The sequence below is a fragment of the Acinonyx jubatus genome, chromosome A2 (assembly GCF_027475565.1).
Source record: "Acinonyx jubatus isolate Ajub_Pintada_27869175 chromosome A2, VMU_Ajub_asm_v1.0, whole genome shotgun sequence".
Lineage (NCBI taxonomy): Eukaryota > Metazoa > Chordata > Mammalia > Carnivora > Felidae > Acinonyx > Acinonyx jubatus.
In genome coordinates, this window is record NC_069383.1 from 144,898,065 (window position 1) to 144,915,669 (window position 17,605).

At 39.0% G+C, this 17,605-nt stretch overlaps 1 protein-coding gene across 42 annotated transcripts in view; it reads left to right on the forward strand.

Moving 5' to 3' along the window:
* The window catches only part of PBRM1 (polybromo 1), a 112,560-nt gene that overhangs the window by 68,524 nt on the left and 26,431 nt on the right, over window positions 1–17,605 (forward strand). For 25 of the 42 annotated variants that reach the window (XM_027038914.2, XM_053219229.1, XM_027038908.2 and 22 more), the window contains 3 exons: window positions 11,769–11,954; window positions 12,857–13,014; window positions 13,909–14,172. In XM_027038914.2, the coding sequence (XP_026894715.1) occupies window positions 11,769–11,954; window positions 12,857–13,014; window positions 13,909–14,172 (608 nt within the window). The remainder of the gene's footprint in view (window positions 1–11,768; window positions 11,955–12,856; window positions 13,015–13,908; window positions 14,173–17,605) is intronic. The other 17 variants (XM_053219230.1, XM_053219257.1, XM_053219235.1 and 14 more) reach the window with 3 other exon arrangements.

Here is a 17,605-nt window from a genome sequence, read left to right on the forward strand (position 1 = left end):
TCTTTCAAAATGATGTATTGATAGAAATGATTTTATCATCATCAGTTTGGTCATCAGACCGTTAAATGGGAAGTTTCATGTGGCACAGCTGTTATCCTAGTATTTCAGGAACGGAGTCCGTTCGTTCACAAGTGTGGGAGCTCAACAGTCTAGTATTGTGAGGAGATAAAACCTAAGGAGCCCATCTGGAGCTAGAAAGCATTCTCAGCAGTGAGTGCCTCAAGGCTCTACCCTGTCATTTAGTAGACTGACTTTCCTCCCGCAGACTCAGGCCAGATTAGTAGATGATACTTTGGTTGAACCACAATACTAGGAGGAAATTTTTATTTTCATTTATCAACCCAAAAATGTTACTTGGAGTCACTTGCTAGAATTTAGAAATATTTTGACAGTGAGAACTCTTGTTAGAAATTTGACCATTTCTAGGGGCGCCTGGGTGGCTCAGTCAGTTGAGGGTCCGACTTCAGCTCAGGTCATGATCTCACGGTTCGTGGGTTCAAGCCCCACCTCGGGCTCTGTGCCAACAGCTGGGAGCCTGGAGCCGGCTTCGGATTCTGTGTCTCCCTCTCTCTCTCTGCCCCTCCCCCGCTGGTGCTCTGTTTCTATTTGCCTCTCAAAAATAAACGTAATAAAAAATTAAAACAAAAAAAAGAATTTGACCATTTCTGGGCTCTCACTGGAGTCACCACCATGGCCCACCAAGCCACGCATGCGCGCTGCTCCTCACCCTGCCGGAGCTGGCGCTAATAGTTGTGCTGGCCGCAGCACTGGCACGGAGCTGGTGCAGGGCTGGGGCACCGCGCTCTGCCGCCGCTGCCTGCCTTCCCCCTCCCCGCGAGTACGTGGCATGCATGGCCTACTTCTGGACGCACATCTGTGACTGGGCAGCAGTATGCCCTACTTCCACCTGAACCTACTACCACAGTTGGTGGGCAACCTGCAGAAGAATCCATATGCTACACTCACCATGTCTGGCACACTCTAACTTCTACAGGAAGCATGGATTTGATCCCCAGAGTCCCTTCTGTGCTCACACAATAGTGTCAGGAATTATTACCGAGGCAAATGAAATGGAAATGGTCTTTGCCAAGGGTTCACTGTTCATCCGACACCCTGCTTTGAAAACCTGGCCTTGCAACCATCATTGGTTTTTTGCTAAGTTGAATATAACCAACCTCCGGGTCCTGGACTACTTTGGTGGACCAAAAATAGGGCCACCTCAAGAATATTATGTCATATTTCAGTGAAGCAGAAAATAGACTTAACAGCATACGTGAGGTTGCTTAGAATGGCTCAAATAAGGTTTGAAGGGATTAATGTTTCTCTGTGGAACGTTTCCCAGATTAACTAGTTTTCTTTCACGTGCTGGTTTGTTTATTTGCTTGCTTGCCTGTTTATAAAATACAGTTGGACTGTTCGTGGATTTCTTGGAAGATGTGGTTGCTAGATTTCTTTCACATTTTGAAGCCATTTTCATAGAGGTATCTTTCATTACAAGTTTTTCTCCTTCAATTGCAAATAATTTTCAAACTGTGCTCCTTGAAGAGGAGCAAGTACCAGATTCAGATTGCCCATTGGCATTTGAAGGTACTCAAAGATCTGTTCTTAATTCCTGGAAGCCATCGTGTTGGAGAGAGGACCTCACTCACCCACAGCTGTGTCTGAACTGCCCAAGTCTGTCCGGCGGGACTGGCCTGTGTTACTGTGCACATGTGTATGTGTGGCCAAGCCACACCTGGTGAGACACAAATGGAACTTCCACCTCATGGTCCATTTGTGTCTGACAGGACTGGGTGTTATTGATCCAACATAGGGCAAGACCATTTCTTATAAAGAACTTTTTTTTTTCCACTTTTCAAATCTAAAGTAATAACTACCTTACCTAGAGCAAAAGTTCATAAAACTTTTCCTGAATTTGATTTCCCCACCTAGGTGGACACTGTATAATCAGTGTCCTCCACTCAAAACACATACATACACACATGTATACTTTTATTTTATTTTATTTTATTTTATTTTATTTTATTTTATTTTATTTTATTATTTATTTGTTGCCCATAAGTGGGCTTGCAAAAGAAAAAAGGATGCAGGGAATTTTGTGTAAGTCATTTCTGGTGTTCTTTTGTAAGGTGTACCAGACATGGACCAACTTAGGTCAGGTCCAAAACTCCATGCCCCCAGCTTCACTCTGTAGCTTTTCTTTTTTTCTTTTTTTTTTTTTAAGTTTATTCATTTTTGAGAGACAAGGCATGAGTGGGGGAGGGGCAGAGAGAGAGAGAGAAAGACACAGCATCAGAAGCAGGCTCCAGGCCCCAAGCTGTCCACACAGAGCCCAGTGCGGGGCTCGAACCCATGAACTGTGAGATCATGACCTGAGCCGAAGTTGGACACTTAACCAACTGAGCCACCCAGGTGCCCCCACTCTGTAGCTTTTTAAATAATGCTGCTCTCAGTAGTGTCCTAAGGCTTCCTTAGTTGCTGTAAATCTTTAAATGGTTCCCGTGCTGTTACTACCTTAACCGGGTCGTCAGGGAGAAGATAATGTTAAAAAAAAAAAAAAAAAAAAAATCACATTTCTTCAGGAAAGAAGAGACTGTTTGCTTTTACCATCTATTTACATGATTTCAGAAGATGATATAAGGTCTCATAAAGAGGTGTGTCAGGAACCAAGGTGCTTAATCCTTACATGGCTGAAAGAAAGGAAGTTGAATATAAGTCATTATGTTTGAAAACTACAAAATGAATTTACCTGAAATGCAGCAAATAGCTTCTGTTTAAGAAAAATGATTTATATTAAACCTGGTAAAATAGCTTTTTTACTCAGAATAATAAGAAGCATTATTGTAATGAAAAAAATTTAATCATTTCTTGTAAAGTTTTTATCATTTTTATTTATTTTCATGAGATAGCTGTCTTTTTTTTTTTTTTCTTTTGAGCATAGTTGACACACAACGTTACATTAGTTTCAGGTACATATCTTGTAAATTTTGAGTTCACATAGATACCTAGACTATGTGATTTTCTGAGAGTTACATTAGTTTCAACATCACATCTGCTCCTTAGGGCTTTTTTTTCCTTAGGCCAGAAAACAAAGTTGATTTGAAGCAAATTCTCATAAGCAGTGGCATATGCAAAGACGAGAAGGGAACCTGGTTGGTGAGAATAATTTACCAGCATAAGGCTATCTGCAAGACCCAGCGACTTTTCTGCCAGAGGAGATGTACTGATTCAGGATGGCGAGAGTGTATGGGCAGGGGATGTCTTTGCCAGCTAAAAGTGGTCGATGCAGAGATAAACGGGCCAACATTACAGTTGAGGGTGAGGACTATCCTGGAAGTCAGCCATAGAGGAGTGAGCTAGCTCTCACCACGTTCTTGGCTGACTGGGAAACCATGCCTGTGCAAAGGAGCTAGGAGAACCATTTTGCAAGCAAAATGCAAGCGGTCCTTGGACATTGGTTACAGCTTTGAGTGGGTCCCCCAAGCCACATGCACATCAGTCATTGGAAGGTGAATCCTTAAAAGTTTTAAGTGTTTGAGGACAGTCTTCACCTAAATCATTGGCTGACCCATAGCTAAGCAGACTTAGGAGCAAACCCTCATGCCATGTATTCTAGTATACTTATACTGGGAGTCTCGACGGAAGAGAAAGAAAGCGGGAGGGAATACTTGAAGACATAATGGCTGAAAACTTCAAATTTGATGGAGAACATTAACCTACAGCTCTAAGAGCACTAACAGAACACAGAGAGACCACATCTAGGTACACCATAAACTACTGAAAGAGAAAACTGTGAAAGTAGCAAACTTCTCAGGTCCAAGAAAACAGAAATATAATAATGGTTCATAAGAAATCATGGAAACCAGAAAGCAGTGACACGATATTCAAAGTGCTGAAAGGGACAAAAACTGAACCAACAATTGTATATCCAGTGACACCATCTTTCAAAAATGAAGCGGAAATAAGACATTCCTAGATAAACAGAAACAGAATTCACTGCTGCCAGATCTTCCCTATAAGAAATCCTAAAGGAAGAGCTTCAGGCCAAAAGAAAACACCACCAGATGGTTGACTCAAATCCATAAGAAGGACTGAAGAGTAGTGGAAATGATAAATATGTGGGTAAATATAAAACACTATATATTTTTTCTCTTCTCTTAATTTCTTTAGAAAACATTAGATTGTTTAAAGAAATAGTTACATCATCAATTTTAGGTTTACAGCATTTATAGAAGTAATGTATGTGAACAGTAGTAGCACAAAGGAATGGAGCTATTTTGGAGCAAAGTTGCACTATTTAACAAAATCAAGTCAGTATTAACCTGAAGTAGATGGTGATAAGTGAAAGATGCATACCGTAATGCCACTAAAAACAAATAGCAATAAAAATCCAACATAGAATTAAAATGGTACACCAGAAATACTTGCTTAAAAGAAGGCAGTAAGGAAGGAAAAGAGGAACAAAAAACGTAAGACATAAAAAAAAAACAAAAAAAAACCAAGTAGCAAATGGTAGATGTGAATTCATTCATAGCAATAATTATATTACATGTTGCGAATAGACTAAGCACTCCAATCAAAATACAGACTGAATTTTAAGAGATCCAACTCTGTGCTGTGTGTAAGAAACTCATTTTAGATTCGAAAACACAAATAGGTTGAAAGGAGAAGGAGGGGGAAAGATACACCGTGCAGATAGTAACTGTAGTGAGTTGGAATGGCTGTATTAACATCAATAGGCTTTTTTGTTTTAAGTTTATTTATTTATTTTGAAAGAGAGCAAGCACTAACAGAGAACGAGCAGAGAAAGAGGGAGAGAGAGACAATCCCAAGAAGGCTCTGCACAGGCAGCACAGAGCCCGACCCAGGGTTCGAACTCATGAATTCTGAGATCATGCCCTGAGGTGAAGCCAAGAGTCGGATGCTTAACTGACTGAGCCACCCAGGCATCCCTCAGATAGACTTTAAGAGAAGAAATATTGCTGAAGACAAAGAGGGATATCTCATAATATTAAAAGGATGGGGACATTGGAACACATAATATTTATAAATGTATATACACCTAACAATGGAGCCTGGAAATACATAAAGCAAAACTGACCATAATGGAAAAGAGAAATTGTTTAGCAATTAAGTCTCAATACTCCTTTCTCAGCAATGATAGACCAAGTACACCAAAAATCAATACTCTTTTCTCAGCAATTGATAGACCAACTAGCAAAAAGTACAGAAGACTTGAATATGGACTGAAAGTTTGTCTCCCCAAAATTCGTATATCGTAGCCTCATCTCCAGTGTGATGTATTTGGAGGTCAGGCCTTTAGGAGGTAATTGAATGTGGTCATAGAGGTGGAGCCACCACAATGGGCTCATTACCATTATAAGGGGATGAAGAGCAAGAAGACAACTGTCCATGAACCAGAAAGTGGACTTCTCACCAGAAACTACGTCTGCTGGCACCTTGATCTTGGATTTCTTACCCCCCAGAACTATGAGAAATCAATGCTGTTTAAGCCACCCTGGCTGTGGTAGGTTTTTTTATAGCAGCCTGAGCTGACTAAGATGGACTGTCAACCAGCTTGACCTGACTGAGATGTGAAACACTGCACCCAAGGACTGCAAAATGCACATTCTTATCAAGCACACATGGAACATTATCTCGGATGGACCATAGGTCATGAAACAAGTTTCAGAAGATTTAAAAGGATTGAAATCATACCCAGTTTTCTGAACACAATGGGATTAGACTAGAAATCAGCAACAGAAAGAAAGCTGGAAAATCCCCAAATATTTGAAAATGAAGCAGTACACTTCTAAATAATCTGTGGATCATAGAAGATATTGCAAGGACAATTAGGAAAATCTTGAACTGAACCCAAATGAAAACACAGTATATTAAAATTTATGGGATATAGCTAAAGGAGTTTGTGAAAGGAAACTTATAGCTTTAGATACATATACCAGGAAAGGAATAAAGAGCTAAAATAAGTCTATGTTTGCACCTCAAGAAGTTAGCAAAAGAAAAGCCAATCACACTTGAAGTAGAAATACTAAAGATCAGGGGCGCCTGGGTGGCTCAGTCGGTTAAGCGGCCGACTTCGGCTCAGGTCATGATCTCGCGGTCCGTGAGTTCGAGCCCCACGTCGGGCTCTGTGCTGACAGCTCAGAGCCTGGAGCCTGTTTCAGATTCTGTGTCTCCCTCTCTCTGACCCTCCCCTGTTCATGCTTTGTCTCTCTCTGTCTCAAAAATAAACGTTAAAAAAAAAAATACTAAAGATCAGAATGGAAATCAGTGAAAGAGAAAACAGAAAATGCCAGTGCTGTAATGGGTATGACATTTAGGACAATTCACATTGTTTCTACTGACAAAATTTCTTATACTTGAGATTTTTTTTTTTTAAGTTTTGTTGACACTTTATCTGGTGATACAAAATTAGCGACAGCTGTGTTTTGTATTAACTACCAGAACTAAGTACTCAAAGGTAAGTAAGCAAAAGTAAAACAATATGAAGGACTTGTCACCTAAATGTGGCAGGTTGTACAGATGCCTACTACTGGTACATTCCAAAACACCTCTAAAATGATGGAAAATGGATTTTAAAGCAAAACAAAATACATAAATGTAAAGCATTCCCCTCCCTCAAAAAAAAAAAAAAAGGGAAACCATTGAAAAGGAGATGGTGGCAATGGGAATTTAGGAGCTAGAAAATGTACGAGTAGGTTGCTAACACTGGCTTCAGTGCTGGCATCAGATGAAGACCTTAAGTAGGCCAATTCCTGTCTAGAATGGTGCAGGGATTAGAGCACCAGGTACTTCTACAAATGGAGGTGCTGAAAACAGGAGGATTAGTTAACTCTGAATTTGAGTTCAACCACCAGATCACTTCCCAACCTTTCCTGTGACTGTTTGCCTTCAAGAGTCTAGTCTGAGAGACAGCAGCATACTGAAAGGTTAGAGGTACAGTTCTGAAGAGGGGGGTCATAAGAGGATTTATACTAAGTAGTGAGACCCCTTGTAATTCTTTTGCTCCAAGAATGCTGGCAGTCAGGCTTCTAGTTTTGAGACAGGAGATTTTTCTCTTGAGAAATGGATCAGGCAGTGGGGCAAAATTATGTACATAAAGAGCTTCTAGTCATTTTTTTTAGTATTTTGCTTTTAAATAGGAGCAGGTACTTAATTTAAATAGGATCAAATATTTAAGGCAAACCTCTAAGATGCAAGATAGAGAACAAAACAAAAAGAGAAAAAGGGCCTTGGAAAAAAACAAGGCAGATGGAGAAAAATTTTAAAAACAAAACAAAAACGGGTGCCTGGGTGGCTCAGTTGGTTGAGCATCCCACATCAGCTCAGGTCATGATCTCACGGTTTGTGTGAGCCCCATGCCCGGCTGTCTGCTGTCAGCTGTCAGCTCAGATCCTGCTTCAGATCCTCTGTACCCATCTCTCTCTGCCCTCCCCCGCTCATGCTCTCCCTCTCTCTCTCTCAAAAATAAACATTTAGGGGCACCTGGGTGGCTCTGTCAGTTGAGCATCTGACTTCAGGTCGGGTCATGATCTCAGGGTTCATGAGTTTGAGCCCCACATGGGCTCTCAGCTGTCAGTGCAGAGCCTGCTTCAGATCCTCTCTGCCTCTCCCCTGCTTGTGCTCTCCCTATCTCTTTCAAAAATAAATAAATATTAAAAATAATAATAATAAATAAATAATATATAAACATTAAAAAAAGCTGATAAAGATTTAGACCTTCAGAGAGATGACAAGCTACTGCATCCATAAAATAAAAACAGGAGGCCATAAAAACGAATAGTCACAGAACAGAAAATTTCTTGGAAATTGAAAATACGGCAAACCAATAGAATGAGAGAAAATACTCACAAATCATACATCTGATAAGAGTCTGATGTCCAGGATATGTAAATTCTGTAACAAAACAATTCAAAACTGGGCAAAGTATGGAAACAGACCTGCCATCTCCAAAGAAATTGTACAGATGGCCGTAATCACATGAAGAATGTTCAATATCATTAATCATTAGGAGAATACAAATCAAACCTGCATTGAGATACCACTTCTTTTTAGGATGGCTGTTATAAAAAACAAACAAACAACAACCAGCAAGTGTTGTTGAGGATGTGGAGAAATTGGCGCCCTTATACATTGATGGTGGGAATGTAAAATGGTACCGCCATTATGGCAAAACAGTTTGGCAATTCCTTACAAAGGTAATCATTGAATTACCATGTGATCCATTAGTTCCACTCCTGGTGTATACCCAAAGAACTGGAAGCAGGGACTCCTGCACATAATTGTATACCAATATCCAGAACAGCATTATTTACAAGAGGCAAAAGGCAGATACAACCCAAGTGTCCATTAACAACGGATGAATGTGGTACATATAAATATAGTAGAGTGTTATTCCCCCATAAAATGTAATGAAATGGTGATAACGACATGCTACAACACGGATGAACCTTGAAAACATTATGCTAACTGAAATAGGCCAGACATGAAAGGACAAATAGTGTATGATTCCACTTACATAAGGTACCTAGAGTAGCAAATTCTTAGAGACAAAGTAGTATAGAGGTTACCAGGGTCTGGTGGGGATGAGAAATGTGCTTAATGGTTATAGAGTTTCTGTTTGAAATGAAAAGTTTTGTAAATAGGAGGTGGTTCTGACTGCACAACATTGTGAATGTAATTAATGCCACTGAAATACGTGCTTAAGAATGGTCAAAAAATGGCAAATTTTATGTGGTATATTATCACACTTTTTTAAATTAGTAACATACCAAGAAACTGAATTACACACTTGAAGTAGGGGAATTGTATGTGTATGTTGTGTAAATTATATCTCAATGAAACTTTTTTTTTTTAAGTTTATTTACTTTTGAGAGAGACAGAGACAGCACAAGTGGTGAAGGGGCAGAGAGAAAGAATCCCAAGCAGACTCCACACTGCCAGCACAGAGCCTGATATGGAGCTCAAACTCACGAAGAAGCCCTGAGATCATGACCTGAACTGAAACCAAGAGTCGGATGCTTAACTGACTGAGCCACAGGCGCCCTCAATGAAACTGTTTTTAAAAAATGATAGCAGAGGGGCGCCTGGGTGGCTCAGTTGGTTGAGCATCTGGCTCTTGAGTTCAGTTCATGTCATGATCTCATGGTTCTTGGGTTCGAGCCCCACATCAGACTCTGTACTGACAGTGCAGAGCCTGTTTTGGATGCTCTCTCTCTCCCTCTCTTTGTCCCTCCCCTGCTTGCATTCTCTCTCTCTCTCTCTCTCTCTCTCTCTCTCAAAAATAAATAAACTTAAAAAAAATTTTTTTTAAATAAGGTCCCCTTTAAATAAAAACAATAGAGTGGGGTGAGGCGATAAGAGTGAGGGTGTTTAAGGGTACAACCTTGTAAGGAGTGGTAAATAGCCATGGAGAGCTAATGCACAGTAAAGTGAATATAGCCAATAGTACTGTACTATGATTAAGTAATGTAAATGTCACTGTAGTGGCAACAATATATAAGTGTATTGAAGTAACTGGTTGTACAGCTTAAATTTACGCATCGATATATGTCAAATTGATATGTTTAAAAATTTTTTTAATGAGGAGCCCCCCAGGTGGTTCAGTCAGTTGAACGTCTGACTTCGGCTCAGGTGGTGATCTTGCAGTTCGTGAGTTCCAGCCCCACATCAGGCTCACTGCTGTCAGCACAGAGCCTGCTTCAGGTCCTCTGTCCCCCTCACTGCCCCTCGCCTGCTTGCACTCTCCTAAAAATAAAGAAATACGTACATACATAAATATATATATATTTTTAATGATAGCAGAAAGGAATCATTTAGAGAAGGATTAGAAGATGAAGTGGAAGAAATCTCAAGAGGTAGTAGAACAACAACAAATGAACAAAGAAGGAGAAAGATAACCAAAGATCAGCCCAGGAGGCCAGAATCCAAGTAATTGCAGACATAGTTGTGCTAAGCTTTCTGCCACTGTGTAACAAGGACCCCCTTTCCAGTAGCATTTTCATTTCCACCTGAGCCTTCTACTGCCAAGTCTTTAATGTCCGTTTCTCTACCATAGTCTATGCAAGGCAACTGAGGCCTTTGCTCTGCTCACAATTCTCCCAGTTTCTGTTACTGCCCAATTCCAAAGTCGCTTCATATTTTTTAGTTATTTGTTGCAATAACACCCTGCTGGCGGGTATCAAAATCTCATCTAAATATTATCAGCTTTATGAGCTCAAAAGCCTCCAATCTTATTATTTAAATCATTTAAGGGGCGCCTGGATGGCTTGGTCAGTTAAGCATCCGACTTCGGCTCGGGTCATGATCTCACGGTCCCTGAGTTTGAGCCCCACATCGGGCTCTGTGCTGACAGCTCAGAGCCTGGAGCCTGTTTCAGATTCTGTGTCTCCCTCTCTCTCTGCCCCACCCCTGTTCATGCTCTGTCTCTCTCTGTCTCAAACATAAATAAATGTTAAAAAAAAATTTTTTTTTAATTAAATCATTTAAGTTGGTGTATATAGGTGAGGCTCTGGGTGTGACCCATCCTGGGACACAGTTCCTCTCCCTCTGTGGACCTATGAAACCAAAAACAAGTCCTTTGCTCCTACAATACATTGATGGGACATGCGTAGAATAATAATTAAGAGACATTCCCATTGAGAAAGGGAGAAATGGAAGGGAAAGGGCCTTCAATTCCAAGCAATCTTGAAATCCAGCAAGGCAGAACCATTAAGTTTCAAGGCCTACAAATAGTCCTTTATGGCTCAGGACTCTGCCCTCTAAATCATTCTTTTTCATATTTTCAGCTGAGTTGTTTTATCATCCTGTTTCCTGTCTCTAGAATTTGGGGGTTTTGTACTCTCTCTGTCCTTTTCCATACAGTTGACCATGCTCTTGTTGGTGTATAATCTCAAGTACCTTGTGAATTTCTTGTATATGTTACAGGGATTCACTTGACTAATCGAATACTAGATAACATTTTCCACCAATATTGGCAAAACTTTTAAAAAATTAGAAATGTTGGAGCGTGAGAATGGAGAAACAGACCCTGTAGCCACACAGTGAGGGACTTAAATTGGTACAGAATTTGGGGGGTTGGTTTGGAATAGGCATTTTAAAAACATTTAAAATGCTTCTTTCTAGCTGTCCTATTTATAGAAAATTACCATAAAGAAGTAATCAAAGATGTGGGCACAGTTTTATCTTAAAAAACAAAAACCCTGTGGTATTTGTAAATGATGGCTTGTATGGGAGCCATTAAAAAGTATTATTAACAAAAATAAGTCCTATTGAAAAGCATTAATCTCAGGGGAACTGCACAGTTCTGTCTTTAGTGTAGACATGTATAGTTCACATTATATTGCTTAATATGCATGTTCGTATTTTCTCAGTTCTAAGATTCCATTAATTGTGACATACCCATATATTAACTTAGGGAAAATTTTTTCAGAGGCATTAAGATAAAGAGGAAGTACATATGAGATTATTTCCAGGATTACATGATTTACAGGTTACCTGTTTTCTTCTTTATACCTTTCATTATTATCCAGAATGACTGTCTTGAGCGTTTATTATTAAGGTGGTTATTTTTATTCTGTAGATCCTTTATTTATGGATTTACTTAAATTAATGACGGTTATAATTCAAAAAGGCACTAGACCGTGAAGGTCTAGAAAAGAATGAAATGTAGTAGTTTGTGTTGTTTGAATCCTATGTCTGATTCCAACATGCTTTGAATGGGAACCTTTTTTTCTTTTTCACTTAAGAAGCTGAAAAGAGTGAAGACTCCTCAGGCACTGCAGGCCTCTCAGGCTTACACCGCACATACAGTCAGGACTGCAGCTTTAAGAACAGCATGTACCATGTTGGAGATTACGTCTACGTGGAGCCCGCGGAGGCCAGCCTGCAGCCACACATAGTCTGTATTGAGAGACTGTGGGAAGATTCTGCTGGTAAGTTCGTTTTAAATCAAAGGACAGATTGGTGACATGTAACTATTTTACTCCTCCTTGGGTCTCAAGGAAGAAAACTGTCACTCAGACAATAGTTGTTCTATAGTGTATCAGTAAATATAAGTAAGCACCCACTATATGAAAACATGGGATCTAGCACTCTTGGGCCAGTGAGTGGTACAATTGAGTCAAAAGAAATGCATCTTCTTGAAGGGAAGCTGAGATTCATTTGCTCCACTGGTGTTTATTAAAACCAGTCACCCAAACTCTGGAGGATGGCAGAGACTCACAGGAACTAAAGGCTCACGTTTTGCTTCTGGCAAAACCAGTCTGGTATAAATCACAAGTGAAGAATAAATTATAGAGAGACATGTGCCTTGGCTTAGAATTTGATTTAAAAAAGGTGTCCTAGAACAGTTGCCTTTACCTTAGGAGTTAATGAAGCCAGAAGCAGGCAGAAATGTGATCCAGGCAATCCAGTTCCCTCAGCTTTGCATCCCTTGCCCTGAGTGCTAACTGCGTCCTTTAGTATGCGGTATCTTTCTTAAGCATGCATCCCTGGCCGTGTCCTGGCCCCAGCAGAGTGGAGCAGCTCTCATCACCCTCCTCATCTGGTATATTACCTATCTTTTCATGTGAGAGGGAGAGTAGCATTTTTTAGGCCTTCTTATACTTCATTATTTTCAAGTATCATTTCTTCTAAGATAATTATTTTAAGGACCTGTGGCTTAAAAAGCACATCGTTGGGTTCGGGCCATAAGAGAATAGATGGAGAATTTGCTCGTTTTGCAAAGAATGTGTGATTTCTGTTAATGGTAATTCTGTCTGTCTCTGTCTCTGTCTCTCTCTCTCTCTCTCTCTCTCTCCCTCCCTTCCTCCCTCCCTCCTTTTTTGTTTTTGAGGTGAAAAATGGTTGTATGGCTGTTGGTTTTATCGGCCAAATGAAACATTCCATCTGGCTACGCGAAAATTTCTAGAAAAAGAAGTTTTTAAGAGTGACTATTACAATAAAGTTCCTGTTAGTAAAATTCTAGGAAAATGTGTGGTCATGTTTGTCAAGGTAAGAAACTCATTAGTTCCCAAAGTACAAATCATTCCATGAAAATAAAATTTACGAACACAGAAAAATCAGTATTTACAAATTAGAAGCTCTGTTTTAAACCGTTTGATTTTTTTTTTAAACTGTATCTGTATGGCTGTGTGTAAAAGATTTGGGAAGAAATTAATCTGATCATGATGATGGAAGACCATTTGCTGCCTACATCATATATAGTTGAATGCAGTTAGCTTAAAGTTTTTTTTTATACTGCGAGGTTAATTTTTGAGGATGACATTTTCTGAAAGATAATTTTCTGAAAACTGTCAGTATGCTCTTTTAGGTAATAAAGTATACTTTTTGTGTATCTATCTGATACAGGCACATTGACCCCTGCCCCAAAGCTTTCAAGAACATTATAGCTGTATTATGAAATGTTAATATGTTTTCAAAAGGGCTGTTGGTAAGCTAAATAAGCTAAAGGGTGTGGGGGCACCTGGGTGGCTCAGTCGGTTGAGCGTCCGACTTCGGCTCCGGTCATGATCTCACGGTCTGTGAGTTCGAGCCCCACATCAGGCTCTGTGCTGACAGCTCAGAGCCTGGAGCCTGCTTTGGATTCTGTGTCTCCCTCTTTCTCTGCCCCTCCCCCACTCATGCTCTGTCTCTCTCTGTCAAAAATAAAATAAACATTACAAAAAAGTTTTTTTAAATAAGCTAAAGGTGTGTATTTAATAAGGCTATTTTGTAGCAAGAAATTGCTCCTACATCTCTAGCCATTTACTATTTGTGGTTAACTGTCAAAAAGTCTTAACAGTTTAGCTTTTGTTTGTTTGCTTGATTGATGTGTGGTTTCGGTTTTTATGGTTGACTGGTTTTCAGAATATTCACCTAACTTATTAATTTTATTATATCTCCCAGGAATACTTTAAATTATGCCCAGAAAACTTTCGAGATGAGGATGTTTTTGTCTGTGAATCACGGTATTCTGCCAAAACCAAATCTTTTAAGAAAATTAAACTGTGGACCATGCCCATCAGTTCAGTGAGGTTTGTCCCTCGGGATGTGCCCTTGCCTGTGGTTCGAGTGGCCTCTGTATTTGCAAATGCAGATAAAGGGGATGATGAGAAGAACACAGACAACTCAGAGGATAGTCGAACTGAAGACAGTTTTAACTTGGAGAAGGTATGTAGCTAAAAGCCACACAGAAAAGAATTTTACACTTCAAAATACCTATTCCAGAAAATAAATGAATAAAGCATTCAAAATCAGAATTAGAAAAAGAGCAACAACATAAAACCTTACATAAACAGAAAGAAGGGAACTATAAAAGAGACAGAAATTAATACTTAGAAAACAACAGAACTGAAAAGTAAATCCAGGGGCACCTACTGGTTCAGTGAGTAGAGCATGAGACTCTTGATCTCAGGGTCATTAGTTTAAGTCCCCCGTTGGGCATGCAGCCTACTTTAAAAAAAATTAAATAGGAGCGCCTGGGTGGCTCAGTCGATTGACTTGATTTCAGCTCGTGTCGTGGTCTCAGGGTCATGGGATTGAGCCCCGTGTCAGGCTCCACACTAAGCACGGAGCCTGCTTGAGATTCGGTTTCTCCTCCTTTTCCCCTCTCTCCTGCTGGCTTACGTGCATGCATGCGCTCACGTCCTCTCTCCCTCTCCCTCCCTCTCTCAAATAATAAAGAAAGAAGTGAGTCCAAGTGCTAATCATTTGACAAGTCCAGTGAAATAAATGACCAACTCTCCTAATAAAAAAAAGAAGAGAATTAAGCTCAGACATATAAATGTGGAAGAAATTTAAAGACTTGTAAATTTTGTTAATAAATTGAAATCCTGAATAAAATGAATAATTTCCTAGGACAATATAAATCACTAAAGTGGCATCAAGAAGAGGTGTAACACGTAAGTGGACAACAACAAGAAGAAATTTTTTTTAATGTCTTGAGAGCTAATCACAGAGTACTCAGATCAGATAATTCTGTAGGTGAGTTCTTTTAACCCTTTAAGAGACCTATAATTATACTATGGTTTAAATTCTTTCAGAGCATAGAAAACAAAACTTCCCAGTTATTTTACATAACCAGAATAATCTTGATTTCAAAGCCTGACAAAATAAAACTGGAAAAGCTATAGTTCAGTCTAACTTACGAATATTAATGCAAAAAATACTCGGAGAAAATATATTTTTATAAATGAAATCAAATTAGTTATTTAAGAACAATATGACCAAGTAGGTGGAAGTTCATTCTACAAATGCAAGGATTGGTCAAAATTAGGAAAATTCAGTAAAACATTTCATTGCATTAATAGATCTAAGGAGAAATTATTTGATAAAGTACAGTAACTGTCTTCATTTATTTAAGTCTTTAGATGGGTATTTCCTCAAAGTGATTTTTTAAAATTATATTTGTTTCTCACACCTAAACGTGCTTGCTCTACTCTTATCTTTATTTTTCTGAAAGTAGCCAATGAAGACAAACAAAATAGTAAAAATATTGACAATAAAGAGGCAAAACTTTTTTTTGCAGATAATGGGGGAGAAATTAAAGTTTTGAAAACCAAGAATTCAACAAATAGGAATTTCAAAGTCCATATACAAGTCAATAGCTTTCTTATATAAACAAAACAGTAATTCACAAGACTTTTGAAAGTAAGATAAAAATGTTGAATACACTTTAGCAGCTGTTAGGAAAGTTATGTAGAAGAAAATATCTGATTCATCTTAACAACAAGATACATTAAGAAATAATCTTGGGGGCGCTGCTGGGTGGCTCAGTTGGGTAAGTGTCTGACTCTTGATTTCGGCTCGGGTCATGATCTCACGGTTTGTGAGTTCAAGCCCCATATCAGGCCCTGTGCTGACAGTGGGAAGCCTGCTTGGGATTCTCTCTCTGCCCCTCCCCACTCCACTCTGTCTCTCTCTCTCTCTCTCTAAACAAACAAACAACAACAAAAAAGAAATAACCTTAAAAGGAATATATGGAACCTATGGGAAGAGAAACAGTCTATGGACATGAAAGACTTGTTTTTGGAACCTGACAGAATTGTGCTGGCATTCTTAATGAAGGGGTAAACATGTTAGTTACCAGGAAAAGAAGGGAGAAAAGTAATCAAAGTGCTTTGCCCTGCTAAATATTATTGTATTTTATAAAACAACATTTTAAAAAAATTGGGATAGTAGCTCAGGACCAGTCAGTGGAAGGAATAGGCTTTTCACAACTAAAATCTAGAATATAAAGGTAGGATTTTAAATCAGCAAGAGAGGATGGAATCAAATGATACTGGAAAAACTGGTAGCCATTTGAAAATAAAAGAAAAAGAAGAAGAAAGGAAAAAACCCACCTGAATTCTCTCTTGATATTCCAAAAAGATAAAAAAACAAAAAAAAACAGAGTACTAGTTGCTAACATAAGCATATTTACTATTATTTACCTATATTCTTTTATGTATGTATGTATGTATTTATAAGCTTGGAATGGGTCCATTCTATACATGATATAAAATCCAGTATCCATAAAAGGGGGGGGGGGACATTTTATCAGTGTACAGTGGAAAATATCCATTAGTTTAATAAAAGAGTCTAAGGACTGCCATTTTTAACACAATGAGCTCTTGGAAACCTAGGAAAAAAGCTACACTAGAAAAATAGGCAAAGGACCAAATAGATGATTTGTAAGAGGGAAGACAGCCAAAAAGGTAAAATGTTTTTAAATGCCTGGCAGATTGGCAGGAGTTCTAAGGACTGCTAATACTGGGCACACCTGATGTGGGTGTGGGCAGCACACTTCTCTCCCATCCATGGCATTCCCTTTGACCCTACAGTTTGATGCCAGGGAACGTGTTCCAACTCAGTACTCAGGCGCACCAAAGGGTTGTCTACAAGGAGTGACATCAGTGTTACCTGTAAAGCAAAACCCTTGGCCAAACTCAAATGCCATGAATAGGAATTGAGTAAGTTGTCATACATCCATAGCATGCCAGCTGTACGGCCAGTGAAAGCAGTGAAGTAGGTTTATAATATGTCACGTGGAAAATTTTCCAAGTCCTGTGGTAGGAGGATGTTCATGATTAACAGGCAGCAGAATGGGATGCAGTTCCGTCATTATTCAAAACAAAGAAAAATGTATATTTACATACATGAATGAGAAAATGAAAACAGCATGTAACACTGCTGTGTGCTAAACTAGGTGCTTATCTCTGGAGTTGGATCACAGAAGATTGTTTTTAAGTTTTACATGCTGTAATGTTGACTTGTTGCCAATGAATGTACTTCTTTTATATAATCAAGAAAGATAAAACTTTTATATTGTTAACATAAAAACTGGAAAATATTGAATTCTTTGAGTCCATTTCAGTGTCCTAACAGTTTTACAAGAGAAAGGGAGCCTGGGAAGGAACATGATATTTTTTACACTTTACCAGTATGTCTGGGAATTGTGGAGACGTTAATTATGAAAGAATAAGAAATACCAAAGGAAGCCAGTGTGGGAATAACATAGATTTCTTCTTTTTCTTTTTTTTTAAATTAATTAATTTTTAAATTTACGTCCAAGTTAGCAATTTTTTCTTAGAATTCATAAGTCCCCAGGGTCCTCTCTGTGCAC